This window comes from Mobula hypostoma, chromosome 1 (assembly GCF_963921235.1).
Source record: "Mobula hypostoma chromosome 1, sMobHyp1.1, whole genome shotgun sequence".
Taxonomy (NCBI): Eukaryota; Metazoa; Chordata; class Chondrichthyes; order Myliobatiformes; family Myliobatidae; genus Mobula; species Mobula hypostoma.
In genome coordinates, this window is record NC_086097.1 from 186,846,564 (window position 1) to 186,869,712 (window position 23,149).

At 41.0% G+C, this 23,149-nt stretch overlaps 1 protein-coding gene across 2 annotated transcripts in view; it reads right to left on the reverse strand.

Annotated features, from left to right (window-relative positions):
* Positions 1-23,149, reverse strand: part of osgin2 (oxidative stress induced growth inhibitor family member 2) — a 36,171-nt gene that overhangs the window by 10,536 nt on the left and 2,486 nt on the right. For both annotated transcript variants that reach the window (XM_063041269.1, XM_063041280.1), the window contains 4 exons: positions 16,765-16,929; positions 6,539-6,675; positions 2,900-3,091; positions 1,389-1,480 (listed from right to left, as the gene is read on the reverse strand). In XM_063041269.1, the coding sequence (XP_062897339.1) occupies positions 1,389-1,480; positions 2,900-3,091; positions 6,539-6,675; positions 16,765-16,831 (488 nt within the window). In that variant the 5' untranslated portion in view covers positions 16,832-16,929. The remainder of the gene's footprint in view (positions 1-1,388; positions 1,481-2,899; positions 3,092-6,538; positions 6,676-16,764; positions 16,930-23,149) is intronic.

The following is a 23,149-nucleotide window of genomic DNA, read 5'->3' on the forward strand; positions in this document are numbered from 1 at the left end:
CTTTATTCCTTCTACCAAAGAGCATGACTATGGTCTTCCTGACTCTATATTCCATCTGCTACTAATTTGCCTATTCTTCCAACTTGTCAGAGTCCTGCTGCAGACTCCCTGCTTCCTCACCACTACCGACCTCTCTACCTATCTTTGTATCATTTGCAAACGTAGCCAGAAAACCATAAATTCTATCATCCAAATCACTGACATATAACATGAAAGGAACCGGTCCCTGCGAAACACCACTTGTCATCAGCAGCCAATCAGAATAGGCCCCCTTTATTCCCACTCTTTGTCCACTGCCAATCTTTTATCTATGCTAGTATCTTTCCTGTAATATAATGTACAGCATCTTGTCAAAGGTCTTCTGAAAATCCAAGTAAACAACATCCATTGACTCTCCTATGTCTATCTTGCCTGTTATTTCCTCAAAGAATTCCAACAGATGTGCCAGGCAAGATTTCTCCTTAAGGAAACAATACTGACATTGGCCTATTTCATCATGTGCCTCCAAGTACCTCGAAATCTTGTCCTTAGTAATGGACTAAAAACATCTTTCCAGCCACTAAAATCAGGCCAACTGGCCTATAATTTCCTTTCTTCTGCATCCCTCCTTACAGTCAAGAGCCCTAACGATGTTTGTCAATTATTAATTGTCACTATTTTTGCTCAAAATATAATTGGATGGAGTCTAAATCTGTGCCTTGATTTCAGTCTATATATTTTTTTTAATAATTGTTTTTCCTCCCTTTCCTACTGGATACATAGATGGTAATGAAAATCTTAAAACTTTTATATTCAGGTTCAGAAGGAATATTCCTTTTATATCAACCTCTCAAGATAAAAGTACACATGTCAAATCCTAAAATCTGGAACAAACAAATCCCTAGAACCTTTCAGTTAAATGCACATTACTTAACCAATAATCCAATGGAAATGTAAACTGATTTAATTTTCTGCAAAGGATGTATTTCCCATCTACATAATTAACTTGAGAAATAATTTGATGAGCTATCAATCATAAAACAAAAATTGCAAGAAATTTTCAGCAAGTCACCCTGTATCTGTGAAGAGAGAAACAGTTATGTTGCAGATTGGCAGTCTTCTAAAACCTATTCTAAAATGACAAACAATATTTAGAATGGGAAAAGGTATGGAAATAATAATGAAATTCTGAAAAACTGTGTTTTAAAGTTTTGAGGATTAGGAGGTAAAAAAAATGAACTTAAACAAAAGGCCTTCAACAAATGTTCTGGGACAGGGCCAACATGTCAGCTCTCTTGATGACCCTACAAATGCTGTTGACTTACTGAGTATTTCAGGCATTTCAACATTAGGACTAATTTGCTTTTGTATTAGCTTTACTTGGCAAATATTTTACAACTTATTTGTACCTCCATTTACCATTGGTCCAGTCTTTCAGTTTCAAACCTGGTAGCTCCATCCAACTGTTCACACTAATTGTTAGCATTGATCCATTCATCATCTAAAAACACAGATTTGTTTTATTAAATGAGTGATTAAGTAAAGGGTCAAATTCTCAGCACAGATAAAATTTGTGGCTGCAAAAGATAAAAGATCAAGTATATTATACAAACAGCCATTGTGATTCCCACATTAGATTTTAGAAGCCTGAAGTTGGAGGATGAAGCAGGAAGACAGGGAAGTGTACTGAAGGTTCAGAATTTATGAATAAGTTATAGTATAAGTCCCTACTATAGGAAATAGGATACAAGAATGGTGCAAAAGAAATATTGAAATGTTGTCACACTTTGATTTTAGACTTTAAGGTTCAATAAATATTATGGTCAAAATGATAAAGAAGTTGAAGAACTATTGAAGATTAGAACTACTAAAGGGAGAATAGCTGTTAGAGATTTCAGAAACGCAAGGAAATCAAAGAGCTAAATTTTGTATCTCATCTGCCATGCACCCATCAAAAACCCAACAGAAGTGTTACAGAATGAATGTCCGCCAAGATGGTTACTTTGGGTTCTGGACTTTCTCAGGAGTTTCTCCAGCAAAAAGCACTTAAAATCTGCAGCCATTTTAATCAAAGTTTAGGTAAAATTTTCATTGTCTGATTGAAAAAGGTTTGAAAAATAGAATGTTTCAACCATTCGATAAGAAATATTGAAGTCGATAAAAATTAATAAGCATGATGAAATGCACAGAGAAACAGCTACTCCAAACATATACATTCTCTGTAAATTCGCCATCATGATAATATAAAGAATCTGGGGATGACATCTCACAAGTCATTAAAATACACAATAAATACTGCAAGGTTGATGTAAAAACAAATGTATTAATAGAATATATTATCAGGATGTTCAGAAAATAACTGGAATTGCTATTGTCTTAAGCACCAAAATCATTATCGGTATTTTTCTTACCCATAATCTTGTTCACCATTGGCCAGACCTAACTTCCACACACTTAGTTCATTCAATCTAAAACCCTCTTCCACAACTTCAAATCCTTAGCTCCCTACCAATCTCCTGGTTTACATCCTCAGATCTTCAATTACTTTTTGGATACCTGTTCTTCTCCATTTACCCTTAATTTGCAAGAGTGATGCAGTACAAATTCATGATGTACTTTGTTGGCTATATTGTACTTTGACACATCCCGAGGTCATGAAAGTCAATTTATAATATGAAGCTCTTTTTATTGGTGGCAGACTGTTCCACTACTTTCTGCAATTCCATTCTCAATCATACCTGCATTTGAGTTTTGCATCTGCTGTGTCAAGTTCTCCAGGAGCACAAAGTCATAAAATATTTTCTAGCATTCCATGTACCCACTCCAAGTTAAGCAGAATCCTCTAATCATGTTAATATTGTTAATACATCTAATTACTTTTGGGCTATAAAATATTATGGTCCCGAGATAAGATACTAACATGCCATGAACCACCAGGTGGTCCTTTTCCCAGCACAATGTGAGGAATGCTGTTGTGTTTTTCTTGTTTCCACTGTACAACTGAAGGAGAATCAAACCTAAAATCTGCTTCAGGGTGAAGAAGTGCATCAAAGAGCAGTGCCACTGGATTGGTTGACCTGCCTTCAAGACCTTCCGAAAGATATTCCAAATCCTGAAAAACGTAAAGGTGTATCAATAATAGGTAAAGATTCTTCTAGCACCATAGTACCTTAATTCAGATATCATTCGATATTTATCCAATTACATTTGATAAATTAAGCTCTCCCTACAAATCCTACATTTTTCTTTTGATGAATGATGGACGAAGCCTTGCTTTATATTTTACATCCAACCATCTAAGAATGTATCCTAGGACAATTACTCTGGTATTTGAACTGGACCTGGACGAACAAGCTCATCATTAATTTAGTATACCTTCAAAATAGTTTTTGTTGAAAGCAAAACTGAACTTGATGCAAACCAGTGAACATTAAATCTATTGTGTTTGTTGAGAACATAAGAAATAGGACTAAGAATATCAATCGTGGTTAATATTCGACACCAATGCCATTTTCCTGTGCAATTCACATACCCATTGATTTCCTCTAATATCTAGATATCAATTGAACTTCATTTTAAATGAACTCAACAATTGAACCTCCAATGCCCTCAGATAAAGATGTCGGAAGATTCACCACACTCTGTACGAAGAATTTTTTCCTCAGTCCAGTGCTAAAAATCCTACTCCTTATTCCTAAACTGTGATATTGACTCCGCTGTCAGGAAAATATCCTTTCTGCATCCAGCTTGTTTACCCTGCACAAACTGTGCAAGCTTCAATGAGTTCTCATTCTTGAAAACTCTAGACAATACAGACCTAATCTCCTTGATCTCTGCTCATACAACAAACTAGGCACCAGTCCAAACTTTGTGCACAATCTTAATGAGAAGTACATTTTGTTTTTGCTAAAGAGAGCAAAACTATACATAATTTCTCTGGTACAGTGTTGCCAAATCACTATACAAGTGCAGTAAGACATTGTACTCAAATCCTCTTGCAACTGAGCCAAAGTACCATCTCTCCCATTTCACGCACATCTGCTCTCATCCCATCCTCCCGCCACCCCACTAGGAATAGGGTTCTCCTTGTCCTCACCTACCACCCAACCAGCCTCCAGGTCCAACATATTATTCTCCGTAACTTCCGCCACCTCCAACAGGATCCCACCACTAAGCACATCTTTCCCTTCCCCCTCTTTCTCTGCTTTCCGCAGGGATCGCTCCCTATGCGACTCCCTTGTCCATTTGTCCCCCCCCATCCCTCCCCACTGATCTCCCTCCTGGCACTTATCCTTGTAAGCGGAACAAGTGCTACACAAGCCCTTACACTTCCTCCCTTACCACCATTCAGGGCCCCAGACAGTCCTTCCAGGTGAGGTGACACTTCACCTGTGAGACAGCTGGGGTGATATACCGCGTCCAGTGCTCCCTATGCGGCCTTGTATATATTGGCGAGACCCGATGCAGACTGGGAGACCACTTTGCTGAACACCTACGCTCTGTCTGCCAGAGAACGCAGGATCTCCCAGTGGTCACACATTTTAATTCCCATTCCCATTCTGATATGTCTATCCACGGCCTCCTCTACTGTCAAGATGAAGCCACACTCAGGTTGGAGGAACACCACCTTATATTCCATCTGGGTAGCCTCCAACCTGATGGCATGAACACTGACTTCGCTAACTTCCATTAATGCACCACCTCCCCTTTGTACCCCATCTGTTATTTATTTATTTATTATCAGGTTTTTTTTCTTTTTCTCTCTCTTTCCTTTATCTCCCTCTGTCCCTCTTACTATACTCCTTGCCCATCCTCTGGGCTTCCCCACTTCCCCTTTCTTTCTCCCTAGGCCTCCCCTCCCATGATCCTCTCATATGCCTTTTGCCAATCAACTTTCCAGCTCTTGGCTCCATCCCTCCCCCTCCTGTCTTCTCCTATCCTTTCGGATCTCCCCCTCCTCCTCCCACTTTCAAATCTCTTACTAACTCTTCCTTCAGTTAGTCCTGACGAAGGATCTCAGCCCGAAACGTCAACTGTATCTCTTCCTATAGATGCTGCCTGGCCTGCTGCGTTCACCAGCATTTTTTATGTGTGTTGCTGTACCATTAACCATATCATTTACTACACCTGCATATTGATAATCTGACTTGTGTAGAAGAACACGTCAGTCTCTTTAATTACCAATAATAGCTAATCTTTCACTATTTAATAATATTGTTTTTGTTCTATGCACCAAAGCAGGTAACTTATCTTCCTGTATTATATACGGAGAGTAAAGCACCCTGATTACTGTATTTTTCTGTTTGATGCATCTTTAATTTCTTTATGCCATGATCAATATACCAATTATTGTTTATTTTATAATAAGTCATAAAGTTTTCCATCTTTTGCATTTCCTTAGCTTGACTTGAAGTGACTATTTCTGCAGCATAATCAGCAAGACCATGATTATTTCTCACCACTATACTAATTTATCTTTTATTAATAGGTAAGGAAGTCTAGATTCTGTAATAAGTTATACTGAATCAAAATCAGGTTTATTATTAGTCATATATTGTGAAATTTGTTTTATGGAAACAATCGATGCAATACATAAAATATATAATAAATTACAATAAATATTACAATATATAGCATATACATAGTGCAATAAGTTAGCAGAAATAGTGAAATAGTGTTCTTGGACTGTTCAAAAATCTGATGGTGGAGAGGAAGAAGCTGTTCCTAAAACATAGAGTGTCTCTCTTCAGGCTTATGTGCTTCCACCCTGATAGTAGTAATGATAAAAGGGCACATCCTGAGTTGTGGAAAGATGTCCTCAATATTGGGGACATTATTTTCCATGCTTGGCAAATTAATTTACAGATGGTGTAAAAGCTTTATTAAAACTCAAAATACTCTACATGAAAGGTGTCCAATTTTTCAACATCCAAAATACTTGCATTCAAGTATTTTGTTTGTAAACTTTACTTTCTATACAACTAAACAGTAATATTTTAATGCATAATAGAAAATTGGTTTATTATTGTCATCTGTATCAAGATACAGTGAAAAGCTTTTGGTTACACGGCGTGCAGGCAGATCATTCCATTTATAATTAGTTGGTAATACAAAAGGGGTCGGGAAAACAGAATGCAGAATATAGTGTCAGTTAATGAGCAAGTGCTGTGCAAGCAGGCAAATAACCGGTAAAGACCATGACAAGGTAGACTGAGAGATCAATAGTTCATCTTTATTGTACAAGGGGTGTTTTCAAATGTCTTATTGCAGTGGTATAGAAACTTGTCTTTGAGCTTGGTGGTACAAGTTCTCAGGTTTTTGTTTCTTGCCTGGTGGGAGGGGGGAGAAAAGAGAATGACTAGGGTAAGAGTGGTCCTTGATTATGTTGGCTGTGTTCTTCAGGCAGTAGAAAGCGCAGACCATGGTGGATAGTCTGATTTTCATGTCAGACAGTTTAGTATAACTTTAAGTTTTATTTTACATTTCTAGAAAGGACAGCAACAAAAAAGGAAATTAAAATGAATACATTGATACACAAATTATTGACAATGCAACTAACCTGATCCACAACAGAAACATTTACTCCTTCTTCCAATTTGTTATTAAGGATTGGATTTAGATGTACAGCTCCTGGTGCTTTGTATGGTCTATATCCAGACAGCAGGTAGGAAAGACATATTCCAGAGGGACCATTTCCTGGATTTAATTTTGCAACAGTGTTATATTAATATAGAATTTCTAAGACAAACTTAAGCTAACTTAAATTACACCATCTTTATATAACCAGTGCAAGTAAACATGCTTTACATAGTTTGTGTATCTTTTAAAAAAGGAGGGAGAGAGAAACCGGGGAATTATAGACCGGTTAGCCTAACGTCGGTGGTGGGGAAACTGCTGGAGTCAGTTATCAAGGACGTGATAACAGCACATTTGGAAAGCAGTGAAATGATCGGACAAAGTCAGCATGGATTTGTGAAAGGAAAATCATGTCTGACGAATCTCACAGAATTTTTTGAGGATGTAACTAGTAGAGTGGATAGGGGAGAACCAGCGGATGTGGTATATTTGGATTTTCAAAAGGCTTTTGACAAGGTCCCACACAGGAGATTAGTGTGCAAACTTAAAGCACACGGTATTGGGGGTAAGGTATTGGTGTGGGTGGAGAATTGGTTAGCAGACAGGAAGCAAAGAGTGGGAATAAACGGGACCTTTTCAGAATGGCAGGCGGTGACTAGTGGGGTACCGCAAGGCTCAGTGCTGGGACCCCAGTTGTTTACAATATATATTAATGACTTGGATGAGGGAATTAAATGCAGCATCTCCAAGTTTCCGGATGACACGAAGCTGGGTGGCAGTGTTAGCTGTGAGGAGGATGCTAAGAGGATGTAGGGTGACTTGGATAGGTTGGGTGAGTGGGCAAATTCATGGCAGATGCAATTTAATGTGGATAAATGTGAAGTTATCCACTTTGGTGGCAAAAATAGGAAAACAGATTATTATCTGAATGGTGGCCGATTAGGAAAAGGGGAGGTGCAACGAGACCTGGGTGTCATTATACATCAGTCATTGAAAGTGGGCATGCAGGTACAGCAGGCGGTGAAAAAGGCGAATGGTATGCTGGCATTTATAGCGAGAGGATTCGAGTACAGGAGCAGGGAGGTACTACTGCAGTTGTACAAGGCCTTGGTGAGACCACACCTGGAGTATTGTGTGCAGTTTTGGTCCCCTAATCTGAGGAAAGACATCTTCGCCATAGAGGGAGTACAAAGAAGGTTCACCAGATTGATTCCTGGGATGGCAGGACTTTCATATGAAGAAAGACTGGATGAACTGGGCTTGTACTCATTGGAATTTAGAAGATTAAGGGGGGATCTGATTGAAACGTATAAGATCCTAAAGGGATTGGACAGGCTAGATGCAGGAAGATTGTTCCTGATGTTGGGGAAGTCCAGAACGAGGGGTCACAGTTTGAGGATAGAGGGGAAGCCTTTTAGGACCGAGATTAGGAAAAACTTCTTCACACAGAGAGTGGTGCATCTGTGGAATTCTCTGCCACAGGAAACTGTTGAGGCCAGTTCATTGGCTATATTTAAGAGGGAGTTAGATATGGCCCTTATGGCTACGGGGGTCAGGGGGTATGGAGGGAAGGCTGGGGCGGGGTTCTGAGTTGGATGATCAGCCATGATCATAATAAATGGCGGTGCAGGCTCAAAGGGCCGAATGGCCTACTCCTGCACCTATTTTCTATGTTTCTATGTTTTATTGATGTCAATAGAATGTAAAACCTTCCAAAACCCAATAGAGGGTAAGAACAAAGACTGTTTGCCAGATAGGTTAACTTTTCACTAAATATTCAATGACATTTCATTTAAATTTCAAAAGTGAAATTAGAAAATAAAATCACAAATCAAAATACAAGTTACCCATGGAAATGAAAGAATAATTAAGCATTTAATTTAACTGAGGCTTAATCAGCTTGAAATTATACATAATTAATATATCATTTTGGGCAACTATGTATGAATGTCACTTGGCCACAACACACTAAAGATAATATAATGACACCTGAATTACACTCCCTGGCCACTTTGTTAGATACATGTACTCATTAATGCAAATATCTAATCACCCAATCATGTGGCAGCAACTCAAAGCATAAAAGCATACAGACATGGTCACAAAGTTCAGTTGTTGTTTAGACTAAGCATCAGAATGGGGAATAAATGTGACCTAATTATGACTTAAACTGTGCAATGATTGTTGGTCAGACAGAGTGATTTGAGTATTTCAGAAACCGCTGTTCTCCTGGCATTTTCACACACAACAACAGCCTCTAAAGTTTACAGAACATAGTACAAGAAACAAAAATATATCCAGCAGCTCTGTGGGCAAAAATGCCTTGCTAACCAGAGGGCTCAGATGAAAATGGCTAGGTTCAAGCTGTCTGAAAGGTGACAGTAACTCAAATAACCACATGCTACAACAGCAGTGTTCAGAAGACCATCTCTGAATGCACAACACAACTACAATATGAATGAATGTGCCTCATGACTGTAAAACATTGAAATTCATGCTCCTTGATGTTTAGATTGTGCTTAAAACACAACTAAAATTACATTAATGCAGCAGTAGGGTTACTTTTGAGTAATTAAAGTGACAGCCAGGGACCTTATGGAAAAAAAATTATACTGCCCTGTTAGATTCAGCAAAATGCCTAGCATGGATAAAGCAGTGGCAGGAGGCAGAGTAGGAACAAAGGGAGCTTCTCTGGTTGGCTGCCAGTGACTAATGGTGTTCCACAGCGGCCTGTATTGGGACGTTTTCTTTTCACGTTGGTGGAATTTGTTGCAAAGTTTGCAGATGATACGAAAATAGGTGGACGGGCAGCTAGTTTCGAGGAAGTAGGAGGCTACAGAAGCACTTAGACAGATTAGGAGAATGGGCAAAGAAGTAGCAGATGGAATAGCATGCTGGGAAGCGTATGGTCATGCACTTTGGTAGGAGAAATGAAAGGATTGACTATTTTCTAAACGGAGAGAAAATACAAAAAACGAAGTGCAAAGGGACTTGGGAGCCCTTGTGCAGAATTCCCTAAAGGCTAATATGCAGGTTGAGTCTGTGGTGAGGAACACAAATGCGACATTACCAATTCATTGCAAGAGAACTAGAATATAAAATCAAATATGTAATGTTGAGACTTTATAGAGCACTGCTGAGGCCTCATTTGGAGTACTGTGAAGAATTTTGGGCCCCTTAGAAAGGACCTGCTGAAACTGAAGCGGGTTCAAAGGAGGTTCACAAAAGTGATTCCAGGATTGGTTGGTTTACCATATAAAGATCACTTGACGGTTCTGGGTCTGTATTCACTACAATTCAGAATAATGAGGGGTGACCTCAGTAAAACCTACTGAGTGGTGAAAGGCCTTGAAAGAGTGGATGTGCAGAGGATATTCCGTATGGTGGGAGAGTTTAAGACCAGAAGACACTGCCTCAGAATAGAGGGTTGTTCCTTTAGAACGATGAAGAGGAGGAATTTCTTTAGCCAAAAAGAGTGGTTAATCTGGAATTCTTTGACACAGGCAGCTGTAGAGGCCAAGTCTTTATGTTTATTTAAGGCAGAGGTTGATAGATTCTTGATTGGTTAGGGCATGAAGAGATATAGGGGAGGGAAGGGGGAGAAGATTGGGGCTGAAGAGGAAAATTTGACCAGGTATTGATGGAATGGTGGAGAAGACTCGATGGGTCAAATGAACTAATTCTGCTGCTATACCTTATTCTGTGTGGAGTCCAACATATTTGAAAGGTCAGTCAAGGGTGGGTTAAAAATGTGGGTTCATTGCCAATTTATTGCCAGTCCTGAAAAGAATGATTTTCCAGCAGGATGCCAGTCCGGAAAAACATGTAATAAAATCTAGGCCTAAAACTCATTGATCTAAAATAATGGGTCAGGTTATTCAAATTTCCCACCTAGCATCAGGGTCGCATTAAACACCTTGGCCTACAAAGCTCCCAATGACTTTGTACCGTTGACTCCATAACCAACCTGCAAGCGTGCAGGTAATATATTCCTCTTATGCCCTGGGGCAACCTTGCTTCCAGTACTGCTCTGTCAGCATTTGACATTTCACAACAAGTAAAATTGTCTTTTGGCTAAAAACAAAACTAGTTTAAATAGTTAAAGACAATAGATTTATTTAGAAATACAGAACACGTTAATTAATAATACATAAGCAAAAATGTACTTATACTTCCAACATTCATAAAGCGGGTATATTACTGAGTGACGAAACTTGAGACTAATATGACAGGATGCAGGGAAAACTTCAACAGTTACACAGTAATATCTATACAAATATTCAGAAAGCCACAATACTAAACACTCCTGAATAGTCCGAAAGTTCGTAGCATTGACAAATCAGCGTGCTTGGTTATGCCTGTACCTCTGGTTTTACCAACTTAAGCTGAGAGGAAAAAAAATAATATAGTGCCATACATGTAATTTGATAATAAATTACTTTGAACTTTGAGATAACCTCTCACTTTCCTGTGCTGCAGTGGTAGAAGATCCAGCGTGGTCAACTTCCCCATACAACTCAGCTTCCTTGTAAATCTGCTCTCTACGTTTCCCCGTCCTATAACAGGGTGACCAAACCTGTACATGATACTCCAAGTACAGCCTCACCAACAACTTGTGTGACTACAAAACAATGTCCCTACTCCTCAACACAGTGCTCAGACTGATGAAGGCCAGCACGCTAAACACATTCTTCGCTACCCTATCTACCTTCTATGAACTGTGCACGTATACTCCCAGGTCCTCTGTTGTACATCAGTGCTCTACCATTCACTGTATAGGTCCTACTATGGTTTGACCGTCCAAAGTGCATCATCTCACAATTAATCAAATTGGAGACCATTTGCCACTCCTCAGCTCATCTCCCTAATGGATCAAGATCTCTTTGCGATACATTGTAAGGAGCTTTACTATCAAGACTCCCAATTTGCTATCAGCATATTTGCTGTTCTTGCTATGAACACTCATATTTACATAAATAACAAATAACAGAGGTCCCACCACTGACCACTGGGACACCTCCCTTAGTCACAGGCCTCCAGCTGGAGAATCAGGTCTTAACCATCACCCTCTACCTCCCATCAAGACAATTCTGAATCCACTTCACCAATTCTTCTGAATCTCATGCAACCTAACCTTCTAGATCAGCCTGTCAAGTAGGACCTTATCGAGGCCTTACCAAAACCCATATAGACAACAATCACCACCACACCACCTTGACTATCAAAGTGATCTTGCCTCTTAGAAATCCCTCCAGCAACTTCCCCACAACTGAAGTCAGTCACAATGGCCTGTAGTTTCCTGGCCTGTCCTTGCTGCCCTTCTTGAATAATGGAATAACATTAGCCACCCTTGAGTGTTCTGGATCTTCACCAGTGGCTAATGACAGAGCAAGTAATTCTACAAAGGACTTGGTGATTTCTTCCCTGGCCTCTCATAAAGCCTAGGGGTACACTTGATCAGTCTCTGGGGATTTGCCCACCTTAACGTGATTCAAGGTTGCAAATACCTTCCTTTTAATATGCATGTACTTATTACCATTTTTTGTTTGCCATCTATGATATTCTTGTTCCCACAGACTACTGGGGGGGTGGGGTGGAAGAAATACACATTAAAAATCTCAGCCATCTCCCATCGCTCCAATCATAGATGGCCCTACTGGACTTTAAGAGGACCTAGTGCCTCCCTCGTCCCCTTTTATTACCAATATAACTGAAGATCTTCTTAGGGTTGTCCTTAACCCTGCCTGCCAACCCATCTCATACCTTTGTTTTGCTCTCCAGATTTCCCTCTTAAGCCTGCTCTTAAACTTTTTATATTTGTTGAAGGATTCAGCCAAGGTTCCCTGAACTTGGTATATCTACCCTTCACCCTTTGGATTCTTGATATAACCCATTTAAAAGCCTTTCACTTGCCAGCTGTTCTCTTGGCCTTAAATTGAGTCACTCAGTCAACCCCAGCTAGGTCATGCCTAATGCCCTGAAAGTTGGCCCTGTTCCAGTTCAAGGCTTTTACCCATGGATCTGGTCTCTCTTTTTCCATAACTTTTTAAACAGATAATAGCACTGTAGTCACTGGTTCCAAAGTGCTTCCCAACAGCCATTTTAGTTACTTGGTTTACCTCTTCCCCAAGAGGAGGTCCAGTATTGTTCCTTCCTGAGAATATTGTGTGAGGAAACCACCTTGAAAGCACCCCATCCAACCTGTGCACTCTGGGTAGCCCAGCTGATACCAGGAAAGTTAAAATCTTCAATTATTTTTACGGCTATGTGCAATTTCTTCACATATCTGCTCAAGTTCCCATGGACTACTGGGGAAAGGGGTGGCAGGGGAAGGCTTGGTCTACAATACCTCTTCTTATTTCTTAGTTTTATCCAAATAGCTTCATTTGACGATCCTTCAAGAATATCCTCTCTAAGCAAAGCTGTCATGTTCTCCCTGATTAAAAGGGCAACAACCCTCCATTCTTGCCTGCTCTTCTGTCACACATCCAGATTCCAGATCATCGAGCTGCCAGTCCTGCCCTTCTCTCAGCCACATTTTTCTTCTGGCCATAATATTCCTGTCCCTATATGCAATCCATGGCCTCCGTTCATCTGCCTTACCCATTTAGTTATGCACATTGAAATAGCTGCAATTTAAAGCAGTGGCCCTATTTGCCCTTTTCCTGTAAACTCAGCTATCTATCGTGGTTGCTAGGTTTACACTCTTTGGTTGCCGCACATACCTGTCTTCTCACTGATACTTCCCTCAGGAGTCCCACCCCCCTTGCCAATGTAGTTTAAGCTCCACCCCAACTGTGGCAAAAGCAAATTTGCCCAGCAGGCTATTGGCCCCACTTCTCGTTCAAGTGGAGTCCATCTGTCCTGCACAGGTCACCTCTACCCACGAAGAGATCCCAATGATCCAATAATCTGAATCTTTGGCCTCTGCACCATGTCTTCAGCCACACATTCAACTAGCCTCTCTTTTTATTCCTGGACTTACTAACATGTAGCACCAGGGTAATCCAGACATCACTACCCTCAAAATTCTGAATTTTAATTTCTTATCTAATTATCTCAGAAAGGCGCTGCCAAAGTTATACCAACATGTCTCCTGCCCCACTAGAGGCCCGAATATACTTGACCACTGCTACAGTCAAGGATGCCTACCATTCCATCCCACGACCTCACTTCGGAAAATCAGACCATCAGGCCGTACTCCTCCTCCCGGCTTACATACAGAAACTGAAGCGAAAGGTCACGGTGTCAAAAGTAGTGTCGCGTTGGATGGAGAAACCGGATGAGGTCCTCTGTGACTGTTTTGAATCGGTGGACTGGTTAGTATTCAAGGACTCGCAGCAAACCTTGGTTAGTATGCTTCAGCTGTCACGGACTTTATTTGGAAACGCATGGAGGACTGTGTGTCTCGCAAGACGATCCAGGTATTCCCTAACCGAAAACCTTGGATGAATTATGAGGTCAAGTCCCTTTTAAAGGCTAGAGCTGCAGCTTTTAGGTCCGGGGATACCAGTCGCTACACGGAATCCGGGCGTGAACTCTGGAAAGCCATTAAGGGTGCCAAGAGGCAATATAGAGCCAAGTTGGAAGCCCAGGCTAACCAGAGGGATGCCAATAGACTATGGCAGGGTCTAAATGAGATCACTGGGTGCACAGAAAAGGCTGGGAATATCAATAACTGTGGCACTTCTCTTCCTAACAAACTTAACATATTCTACGCAAGATTCGAACAGAAGAGGAGCGTCCCGCTTCCTCTGGATGAACTGGACCTGGTGGCATCGAGATTCATCGTCACCGAGGAGGACGTTGGAAGGGCTTTCCTGAAGATAAATCCAAGGAAGCCGACGGGCCCAGATGGCGTCCTAGGACGAGTTCTCCGGGCCTGTGCAAGCGAGCTAGCTGGAGTGTTTGCTGACATCTTCAACTACTCCTTGCTTCAGTCTAAGATCCCCTCGTATTTTAAGAAGGCAACGATAATCCCAGTGCCGAAGAAGAGCAAGGTGGCATGTCTGAATGACTATCGACCTGTAGCTCTGAGATCAACTACTATGAAGTGCTTCGAGCAATTGGTTATGGCACACATGAACCACAGCCTACCGGTCAACCTCGACGCTTTGCAATTCGCCTACTGGAGCAACAGGCCAACAGCAGATGCCATCCCTCTGGCCCTACATTCCTCCTTAGAACACCTGAAGAATAAAGATGCATACATAATGCTCCTTTTCATTGACTACAGCTCTGCCTTTAATACCATCATTCCTAAACTGATTCCTAAGCTCCGAAACCTGGGCCTTAGCACTCAGATCTGCAGCTGGATGTTCAACTTCCTCACAGACAGGACCCAGGCTGTAAAAATAGGGGACAAGCTCTCCTCTACAATCACTCTGAGCACCGGTGCCCCACAAGGCTGTGTACTCAGCCCCCTGCTATACTCACTGTACACCCACGATTGTGTAGCCAAGTTTCCATCCAACTCAATATATAAGTTTGCTGATGACACAATTGTAGGCCATTCTCGGGTAATGATGAGTTTGAGTACAGAGAGGAAATTAAGAACCTGGTGGCATGGTGCGAAGACAATAACCTATCCCTCAACGTCAGCAAGACGAAGGAATTGGTTGTTGACTTCAGAAGGAGTAGCGGACCACACGACCCTATTTACATCGGTGGTGCGCAAGTGGAACAAGTCAAAAGCATTAAGTTCCTCAGGGTCAAAATCACAAATGACCTGACTTGGTCCAACCAAGCAGAGTCCACTGCCAAGAAGGCCCACCAGTACCTTTACTTCCTGAGAAAGCTAAAGAAATTTGGCCTGTCCCCTAAAATCCTCACTAATTTTTATAGATGCACCGTAGAAAGCATTCTTCTAGGGTGCATCACAACCTAGTATGGAAGTTGTCCTGTCCAAGACCGGAAGAAGGGGCAGAAGATCGTGAACACGGCACAGCACATCACACAAACCAATCTTCCGTCCGTGGACTCACTTTACATCGCACGCTGTCGGAGCAGTGCTGCCAGGATAATCAAGGACACGACCCACCCAGCCAACACAGTTTTCGTCCCTCTTCCCTCCGGGAGAAGACTCAGGAGCTTGAAGACTCGTACGGCCAGATCTGGGAACAGCTTCTTTCCAACTGTGATAAGACTGCTGAACGGATCCTGACCCGGATCTGGGCCGTACCCTCCAAATATCCGGACCTGCCTCTCGTTTTTTTTCTGCACTATCTTACTTTCCATTTTTCTTTTTTCTATTTATGATTTGTAATTTAAATTTTTAATATTTACTATCAATTTGTAATCCAGGGAGCGGGAATCGCAGAATCAAATATTGCTATGATGATTTACGTTCTAGTATCAATTGTTTGGCGACAACAAGTTATAAAGTATAAAGTATATGCTATGCTAATTATGCAAGACCTTTTCCCTTGTTTTACTCATGCCATTTGTACCAATGTTCTAAATTCAAAGTAAAAATTTATTATTGAAGTACATATATGATACCATATAGTATTTTCAGATTCATTGTTTGTTGGTCTTTATGTAGAATTTTTTTGTAAATTCTATTGTATTTATGTTCCTGTAAATGTCTGCAAGAAAATTAATCTGAAGGTAGTATATGGTAACATATACATACTTCGAGAATATGTTACTTTGAATCTTTTAAAACAATGATTTTTGACTCAATGAATAGAATGAGTAGACTGTGTGCAGTCAGATATACTACAGCATTTATGCTTCTAAAATTCCTATCTAGTGAATTATTTTGCATGTGGAGCAGCTAATTTACACAAAGAAAGGATACACAAGCACAATGAGATAAATGTCTTGGTAACTTTCCACATTCAGGGCATTTTATTTCAACTAAAGGTTATTTAAACTTAGATTAAAAGGACCTCAATATTGGGATCATGCAACTAAGGTTTTTTTTAAAAACAAAATCCTTTAATATAAATGCAAAAACTAACTGTAAATGTAGCAGTAATGGTGAAAAATGGCCAATAAACAGTTTTATCTTCATTTGCAGGACATAACCATTGCCGTTAGCATATGCCTCTCAACTCTGATGGATCTTGTGGGTAGGTGTTATGGAACAAATCCTCCTCTCCTATACACAGGTCATACCTGTACCTGCTTACTTGTGAACAATGCTTTTACCAGGATTGAAATGTTTTTTTTTTAAAAAGTGCAAAAGGCAAAGAGAAAACTTACCTATAACAGTGACAGGTATATTTACTGGGACATCCCCAAGGAGAGTAGTTTCTTCTAGTAGTGGCATTGCTACCAGTTGGAACAATAACAGAGCAGGCAGTACCCCTTCCACCACTTAATTTTCACATCGAGGCTTCACAAGTCACAATTCTGTTCTATTTCAAACTAAATGGAAGTAAATATCATGAGTTAATTACTGTGACTTTTTATTTCTTAAATTATAACCTTTTAAGTGGGTCAATTTTTTCAAACAGATAAATGAAGTTGATATACATTTACAATATACAATTTACAAAAGGTTATTGCTTATTGCTTTACATTGGCCAATGCATCAGTGATATCCTGAACTGTCAAAAAAGAGTTACATACTATATTTTCGAAGTTCAAAGTAAATTTGTCAAAACATATGTGTGTCACAATATACTACCTTGAGATTCATTTTCTTGCAGACAATTCCAAGAACATCAAGTATAACAGATTTTATGAAAAAGACTATATGTAATAATGACTGACAAGCATACAATCTGAAAAAGAGGACACATCGTGCAAAAATTACTTTAAAATAAACAAGTAATACTGAGAACACGAGCTCAAGAGTCCTTATGAGTGAGTTGATGCACGTAGGTTGTGGAGTCAGTTCTGCGTTGAACCATGCTGGTTCAGAAGCCTGAGGGCTGTAGGGTAAAACTGTTCCTGAACTTGGTAGAATGGGACCTACCACTTCTGTACCTCCTGCCTGGTGATAGTAGCATGAAGAGAGCATGGCCTGGATGTTAGGGGTCTTTGAAGATAGATGTTGCTTTCTTGTGCTGGCTATCCTTGTAAGTGTGCTTAATGGTAGGGAGGGCGTTGCCTGTGATGGATTGGGCTGAATTCACCATTTTTTTTGGGTAGACTTTTCTATTCCTAGATATTGGCTGTATCACGGCCTGGTATGGAAACACCAATCAGGATGCTCTCCACCGTGCATCTCTAAAAGTCTGTCAAAGTTTTACATGTCCTGCTGATCTACGCAAGCTTCTAAGCAGAAGCGCTGCCGTGCCTTCTTTGTAATGGCACTTATGCACTGGTTAGTGTAGGTTGAAAGTGTAAAGCTATCTTTGAACCAAAATCCTAGCATTTGTCTGATCACATAAATTTCTTTGCAGTTCACTTAGGTTAATGAAACTGTTTCCTAGAGCTATATCAAGAAGTAAAACATGATTCTCTTGTCAAAGGATTGAATTTCTGTACACTTACAGCATGAATTGATATTAGTGTGCCTTTTCAGAAACATATTGTAACAGAAAACATTAAAAAGGCAACTTTAATACCTTCCTTCACATTTACTTGTGAATAAGCAACATCCTGCAATCTATCATTCGACTCAAATCCACATGTGGATAAGAGTTTCCTGGACCAAAGTTTGGTTATATCAGGTATAGCTGCTACAAGAAATAGCTGGTTACATTCTTAGCAGAACAGAACATGAGCATCTTTTATTGAAGACTGCAGACTGTGAAAACTGTATAGCAGTTTACGAGATCAAGAAATACATAAGCAGCCATTAACTTTAATTTTCAAAGGTCACCTAGTAAAGCAGAAAGGGAAAGTCAGTATTTCAGATGGAACCCATAATTGTCAGCAATTTTCCTTTTACTTTGGATGTAACGAAGTTCTCAGTTTTCTTTTTATTTTGAATTTATCAGTTAAGCAACATCCAGGCTTCAAGGTAAAATATTATAGAGAACTGCATGTCGAAACATTTCAGCTTCAGATTGATTTCTCACATATACATTAGAAACATAGAAAATCTACAGCACAATACAGGCCCTTCAGCCCACAAAGTTGTGCCGAACATGTCCCTACCTTAGAAATTACGAGGGTTACCCCTAGCCCTCTATTTTTCTAAGCTCCATGTACCTATCCAAAAGTCTCTTAAAAGACCCTATCGTATCCACCTGTGCCACCGGCAGCCCATCCTAGGCACTCACCACTCTCTGCATAAAAAACTTACCCCTGACATCTCCTCTGTACCTGTCTCCAGCACCTTAAACCTGTATCCTCTTGTGGCAACCATTTCAGCCCTGGGAAAAAGCCTTTGACTATCCACATGATCAATGACTTTCATCTTATACACCTCTATCAGGTCACCTCTCATCTTCCATCGTTCCAAGGAGAAAAGGCCGAGTTCACGCAACCTGTTTTCATAAGGCATGCTCCATCAATCCAGGCAACATCCTTGTAAATCTCCTCTGCACCCTTTCTATGGTTTCCACATCCTACCTGTTGTGAGGCGACCAGAACTGAGCATAGTCCACCATTGGGGTCTTACCAGAGTCCTATATAGCTGCAACATTACCTCTCGGCTCCTAAATTCAACTCCATGATTAATGAAGGCCAATACACCGTATGCCTTCTTAACCACAGAGTCAACCTGTGCAACTGCTTTGAGCATCCTGTGGACCTGAACACCAAGATCCCTCTGATTCTCCACACTGCCAAGAGTCTTACCATTAATACTGTATTCTGCCATCATATTTGACCTACCAAAATAAACCACTTCACACTTACCTGGGTTGAATTCCATCTGCCACTTCTCAGCCTAGTTTTGCATCCTATCAATGTCCCGTTGTAAACTCTGACAACCCTCCACACTATCCACAACACCTCCAACCTTTGTGTCATCAACAAACTTACTAACCCATCCCTCCACTTGCTTATCCAGGTCATTTATAAAATTCACAAAGAGTAAGGGTTCCAGAACAGATCCCTGAAGCACACCACTGGTCACTGACCTCCATGCAGAATATGACCTGTCTACAACCACTCTTTGCCTTCTGTGAGCAAGCCAGTTCTGGATCCACAAAACAAGGTCCCCTTGGATCCCATGCCTCCTTACTTTCTCAATAAGCCTTACATGGGGTACCTTATCAAATGCCTTGCTGAAATCCATATACACTACATCTACTACTCTTCCTTCATCAATGTGTTTAGTCACATCCTCAAAAAAAATTCAATCAGGCTCGTAAGGCACAACCTGCCCTTGACAAAACCATGCTGATTACTCCTAATCATATTATACCTCTCCAAAATGTTTATAAATCCTGCCTCTCAGGATCTTCTCCATCAACTTACTCCAACTTAGCATGCCCACTGAAGTAAGACCCACTGGTCTATAATTTCCTGGGCTATCTCTACTCCCTTTCTTGAATAAAGGAACAACATCTGCATCCTCCAATCCTCCGATCCTCCGGAACCTTCCCCGTCCCCATTGATGATTCAAAGATCATCGCCAGAGGTTCAGCAATCTCCTCCCTCACCTCCCACAGTAGCCTGGGGTACATCTCATCCGGTCCTGGCGACTTATCCAACTTGATGGTTTCCAAAAGTTCCAGCACATCCTCTTTCTTAATATCTACAGTTTTTTCAGTCCACTGCAAGTCATCACTACAATCACCGAGATCCTCTTCCATAGTGAATACTGAAGTAAAGAATTCATTAAGTACCTCTGCTATTTCCTCCAGTTCCATACACACTTTTGCAGTATCACACTTGATAGGTCCTATTCTTTCACATCTTATCCTCTTGCTCTTCACATACTTGTAGAATGCCTTAGGGTTTTCCTTAATCCGCCAAGGCCTTCTCATGGCCCCTTCTGGCTCTCCTAATTTCCTTTTTAAGCTCCTTCCTGTTAGCCTTATAATCTTCCAGATCTCTAACAGTACGTAGCTCTCTGAACCTTTAGAAAGCTTTTCTGTTCTTCTTAATGAGATTTATTTCAGCCTTTGTACACCACGGTTCCTGTACCCTACCATAACTTCGCTGTCTCATTGGAACGCACCTATACAGAACTCCACACAAATATCCCCTGAACATTTGTCCCATTTCTTCCGTTCTTTTCCCTGAGAACATCTGTCCCAATTTAAGCTTCCAATTTCCTGCCTGATAGACTCATGTAGATTGGGTGAACCAAATTGGTAAAGGTGCCGAGGAAGAGGATTTCTTGGAATGTATGCGGGATGGTTTTTTGAACCAACATGTCGAGGAACCAATTAGAGAGCAGGCTATTCTGGACTGGGTTTTGAGCAATGAGGAAGGGTTAATTAGCGATCTTGTCGTGAGAGGCCCCTTGGGTAAGAGTGACCATAATATGGTGGAATTCTTCATTAAGATGGAGAGTGACATAGTTAATTCAGAAACAAAGGTTCTGAACTTAAAGAGGGGTAACTTTGAAGGTATGAGACGTGAATTAGCTAAGATAGACTGGCAAATGACACTTGAAGGATTGACGGTGGATATGCAATGGCAAGCATTTAAAGGTTTCATGGATGAACTACAACAATTGTTCATCCCAGTTTGGCCAAAGAATAAATCAAGGAAGGTAGTGCACCCATGGCTGACAAGAGAAATTAGGGATAATATCAATTCCAAAGAAGATGCATACAAATTAGCCAGAGAAAGTGGCTCACCTGAGGACTGGGAGAAATTCAGAGTTCAGCAGAGGAGGACAAAGGGCTTAATTAGGAAGGGGAAAAAAGATTATGAGAGAAAACTGGCAGGGAACATAAAAACGGACTGTAAAAGCTTTTATAGATATGCAAAAAGGAAAAGACTGGTAAAGACAAATGTAGGTCCCCTGCAGACAGAAACAAGTGAATTGATTATGGGGAGCAAGGACATGGCAGACCAATCGAATAATTACTTTGGTTCTGTCTTCACTAAGGAGGACATAAATAATCTTCCAGAAATAGTAGGGGACAGAGGGTCCAGTGAGATGGAGGAACTGAGCGAAATACATGTTAGTAGGGAAGTGGTGTTAGGTAAATTGAAGGGATTGAAGGCAGATAAATCCTCAGGGCCAGATGGTCTGCATCCTAGAGTGCTTAAGGAAGTAGCCCAAGAAATAGTGGATGCATTAGTGATAATTTTTCAAAACTCGTTAGATTCTGGACTAGTTCCTGAGGATTGGAGGGTGGCTAATGCAACCCCACTTTTTAAAAAAGGAGAGAGAGAGAAACCGGGGAATTATAGACCGGTTAGCCTAACGTCGGTGGTGGGGAAACTGCTGGAGTCAGTTATCAAGGATGGGATCACAGCACATTTGGAAAGCAGTGAAATCATCGGACAAAGTCAGCATGGATTTGTGAAAGGAAAATCATGTCTGACGAATCTCATAGAATTTTTTGAGGATGTAACTAGTAGAGTGGATAGGGGAGAACCAGTGGATGTGGTATATTTGGATTTTCAAAAGGCTTTTGACAAGGTCCCACACAGGAGATTAGTGTGCAAACTTAAAGCACACGGTATTGGGGGTAAGGTATTGGTGTGGATGGAGAATTGGTTAACAGACAGGAAGCAAAGAGTGGGAATAAACGGGACCTTTTCAGAATGGCAGGCGGTGACTAGTGGGGTACCGCAAGGCTCAGTGCTGGGACCCCAGTTGTTTACAATATATATTAATGACTTGGATGAGGGAATTGAATGCAGCATCTCCAAGTTTGCAGATGACACGAAGCTGGGTGGCAGTGTTAGCTGTGAGGAGGATGCTAAGAGGATGCAGGGTGACTTGGATAGGTTGGGTGAGTGGGCAAATTCATGGCAGATGCAATTTAATGTGGATAAATGTGAAGTTATCCACTTTGGTGGCAAAAATAGGAAAACAGATTATTATCTGAATGGTGGCCGATTAGGAAAAGGGGAGGTGCAACGAGACCTGGGTGTCATTATACACCAGTCATTGAAAGTGGGCATGCAGGTACAGCAGGCAGTGAAAAAGGCGAATGGTATGCTGGCATTTATAGGGAGAGGATTCGAGTACAGGAGCAGGGAGGTACTACTGCAGTTTTACAAGGCCTTGGTGAGACCACACCTGGAGTATTGTGTGCAGTTTTGGTCCCCTAATCTGAGGAAAGACATCCTTGCCATAGAGGGAGTACAAAGAAGGTTCACCAGATTGATTCCTGGAATGGCAGGACTTTCATATGAAGAAAGACTGGATGAACTGGGCTTGTACTCGTTGGAATTTAGAAGATTGAGGGGGGATCTGATTGAAACATATAAAATCCTAAAGGGATTGGACAGGCTGGATGCAGGAAGATTGTTTCCGATGTTGGGGAAGTCCAGAACGAGGGGCCACAGTTTGAGGATAGAGGGGAAGCCTTTTAGGACCAAGATGAGGAAAAACTTCTTCACACAGAGAGTGGTGAATCTGTGGAATTCTCTGCCACAGGAAACAGTTGAGGCCAGTTCATTGGCTAAATTTAAGAGGGAGTTAGATATGGCCCTTGTGGCTACGGGGGTCAGGGAGTATGGAGGGAAGGCTGGGGTGGGGTTCTGAGTTGGATGATCAGCCATGATCATAATAAATGGTGGTGCAGGCTCGAAGGGCCAAATGGCCTACTCC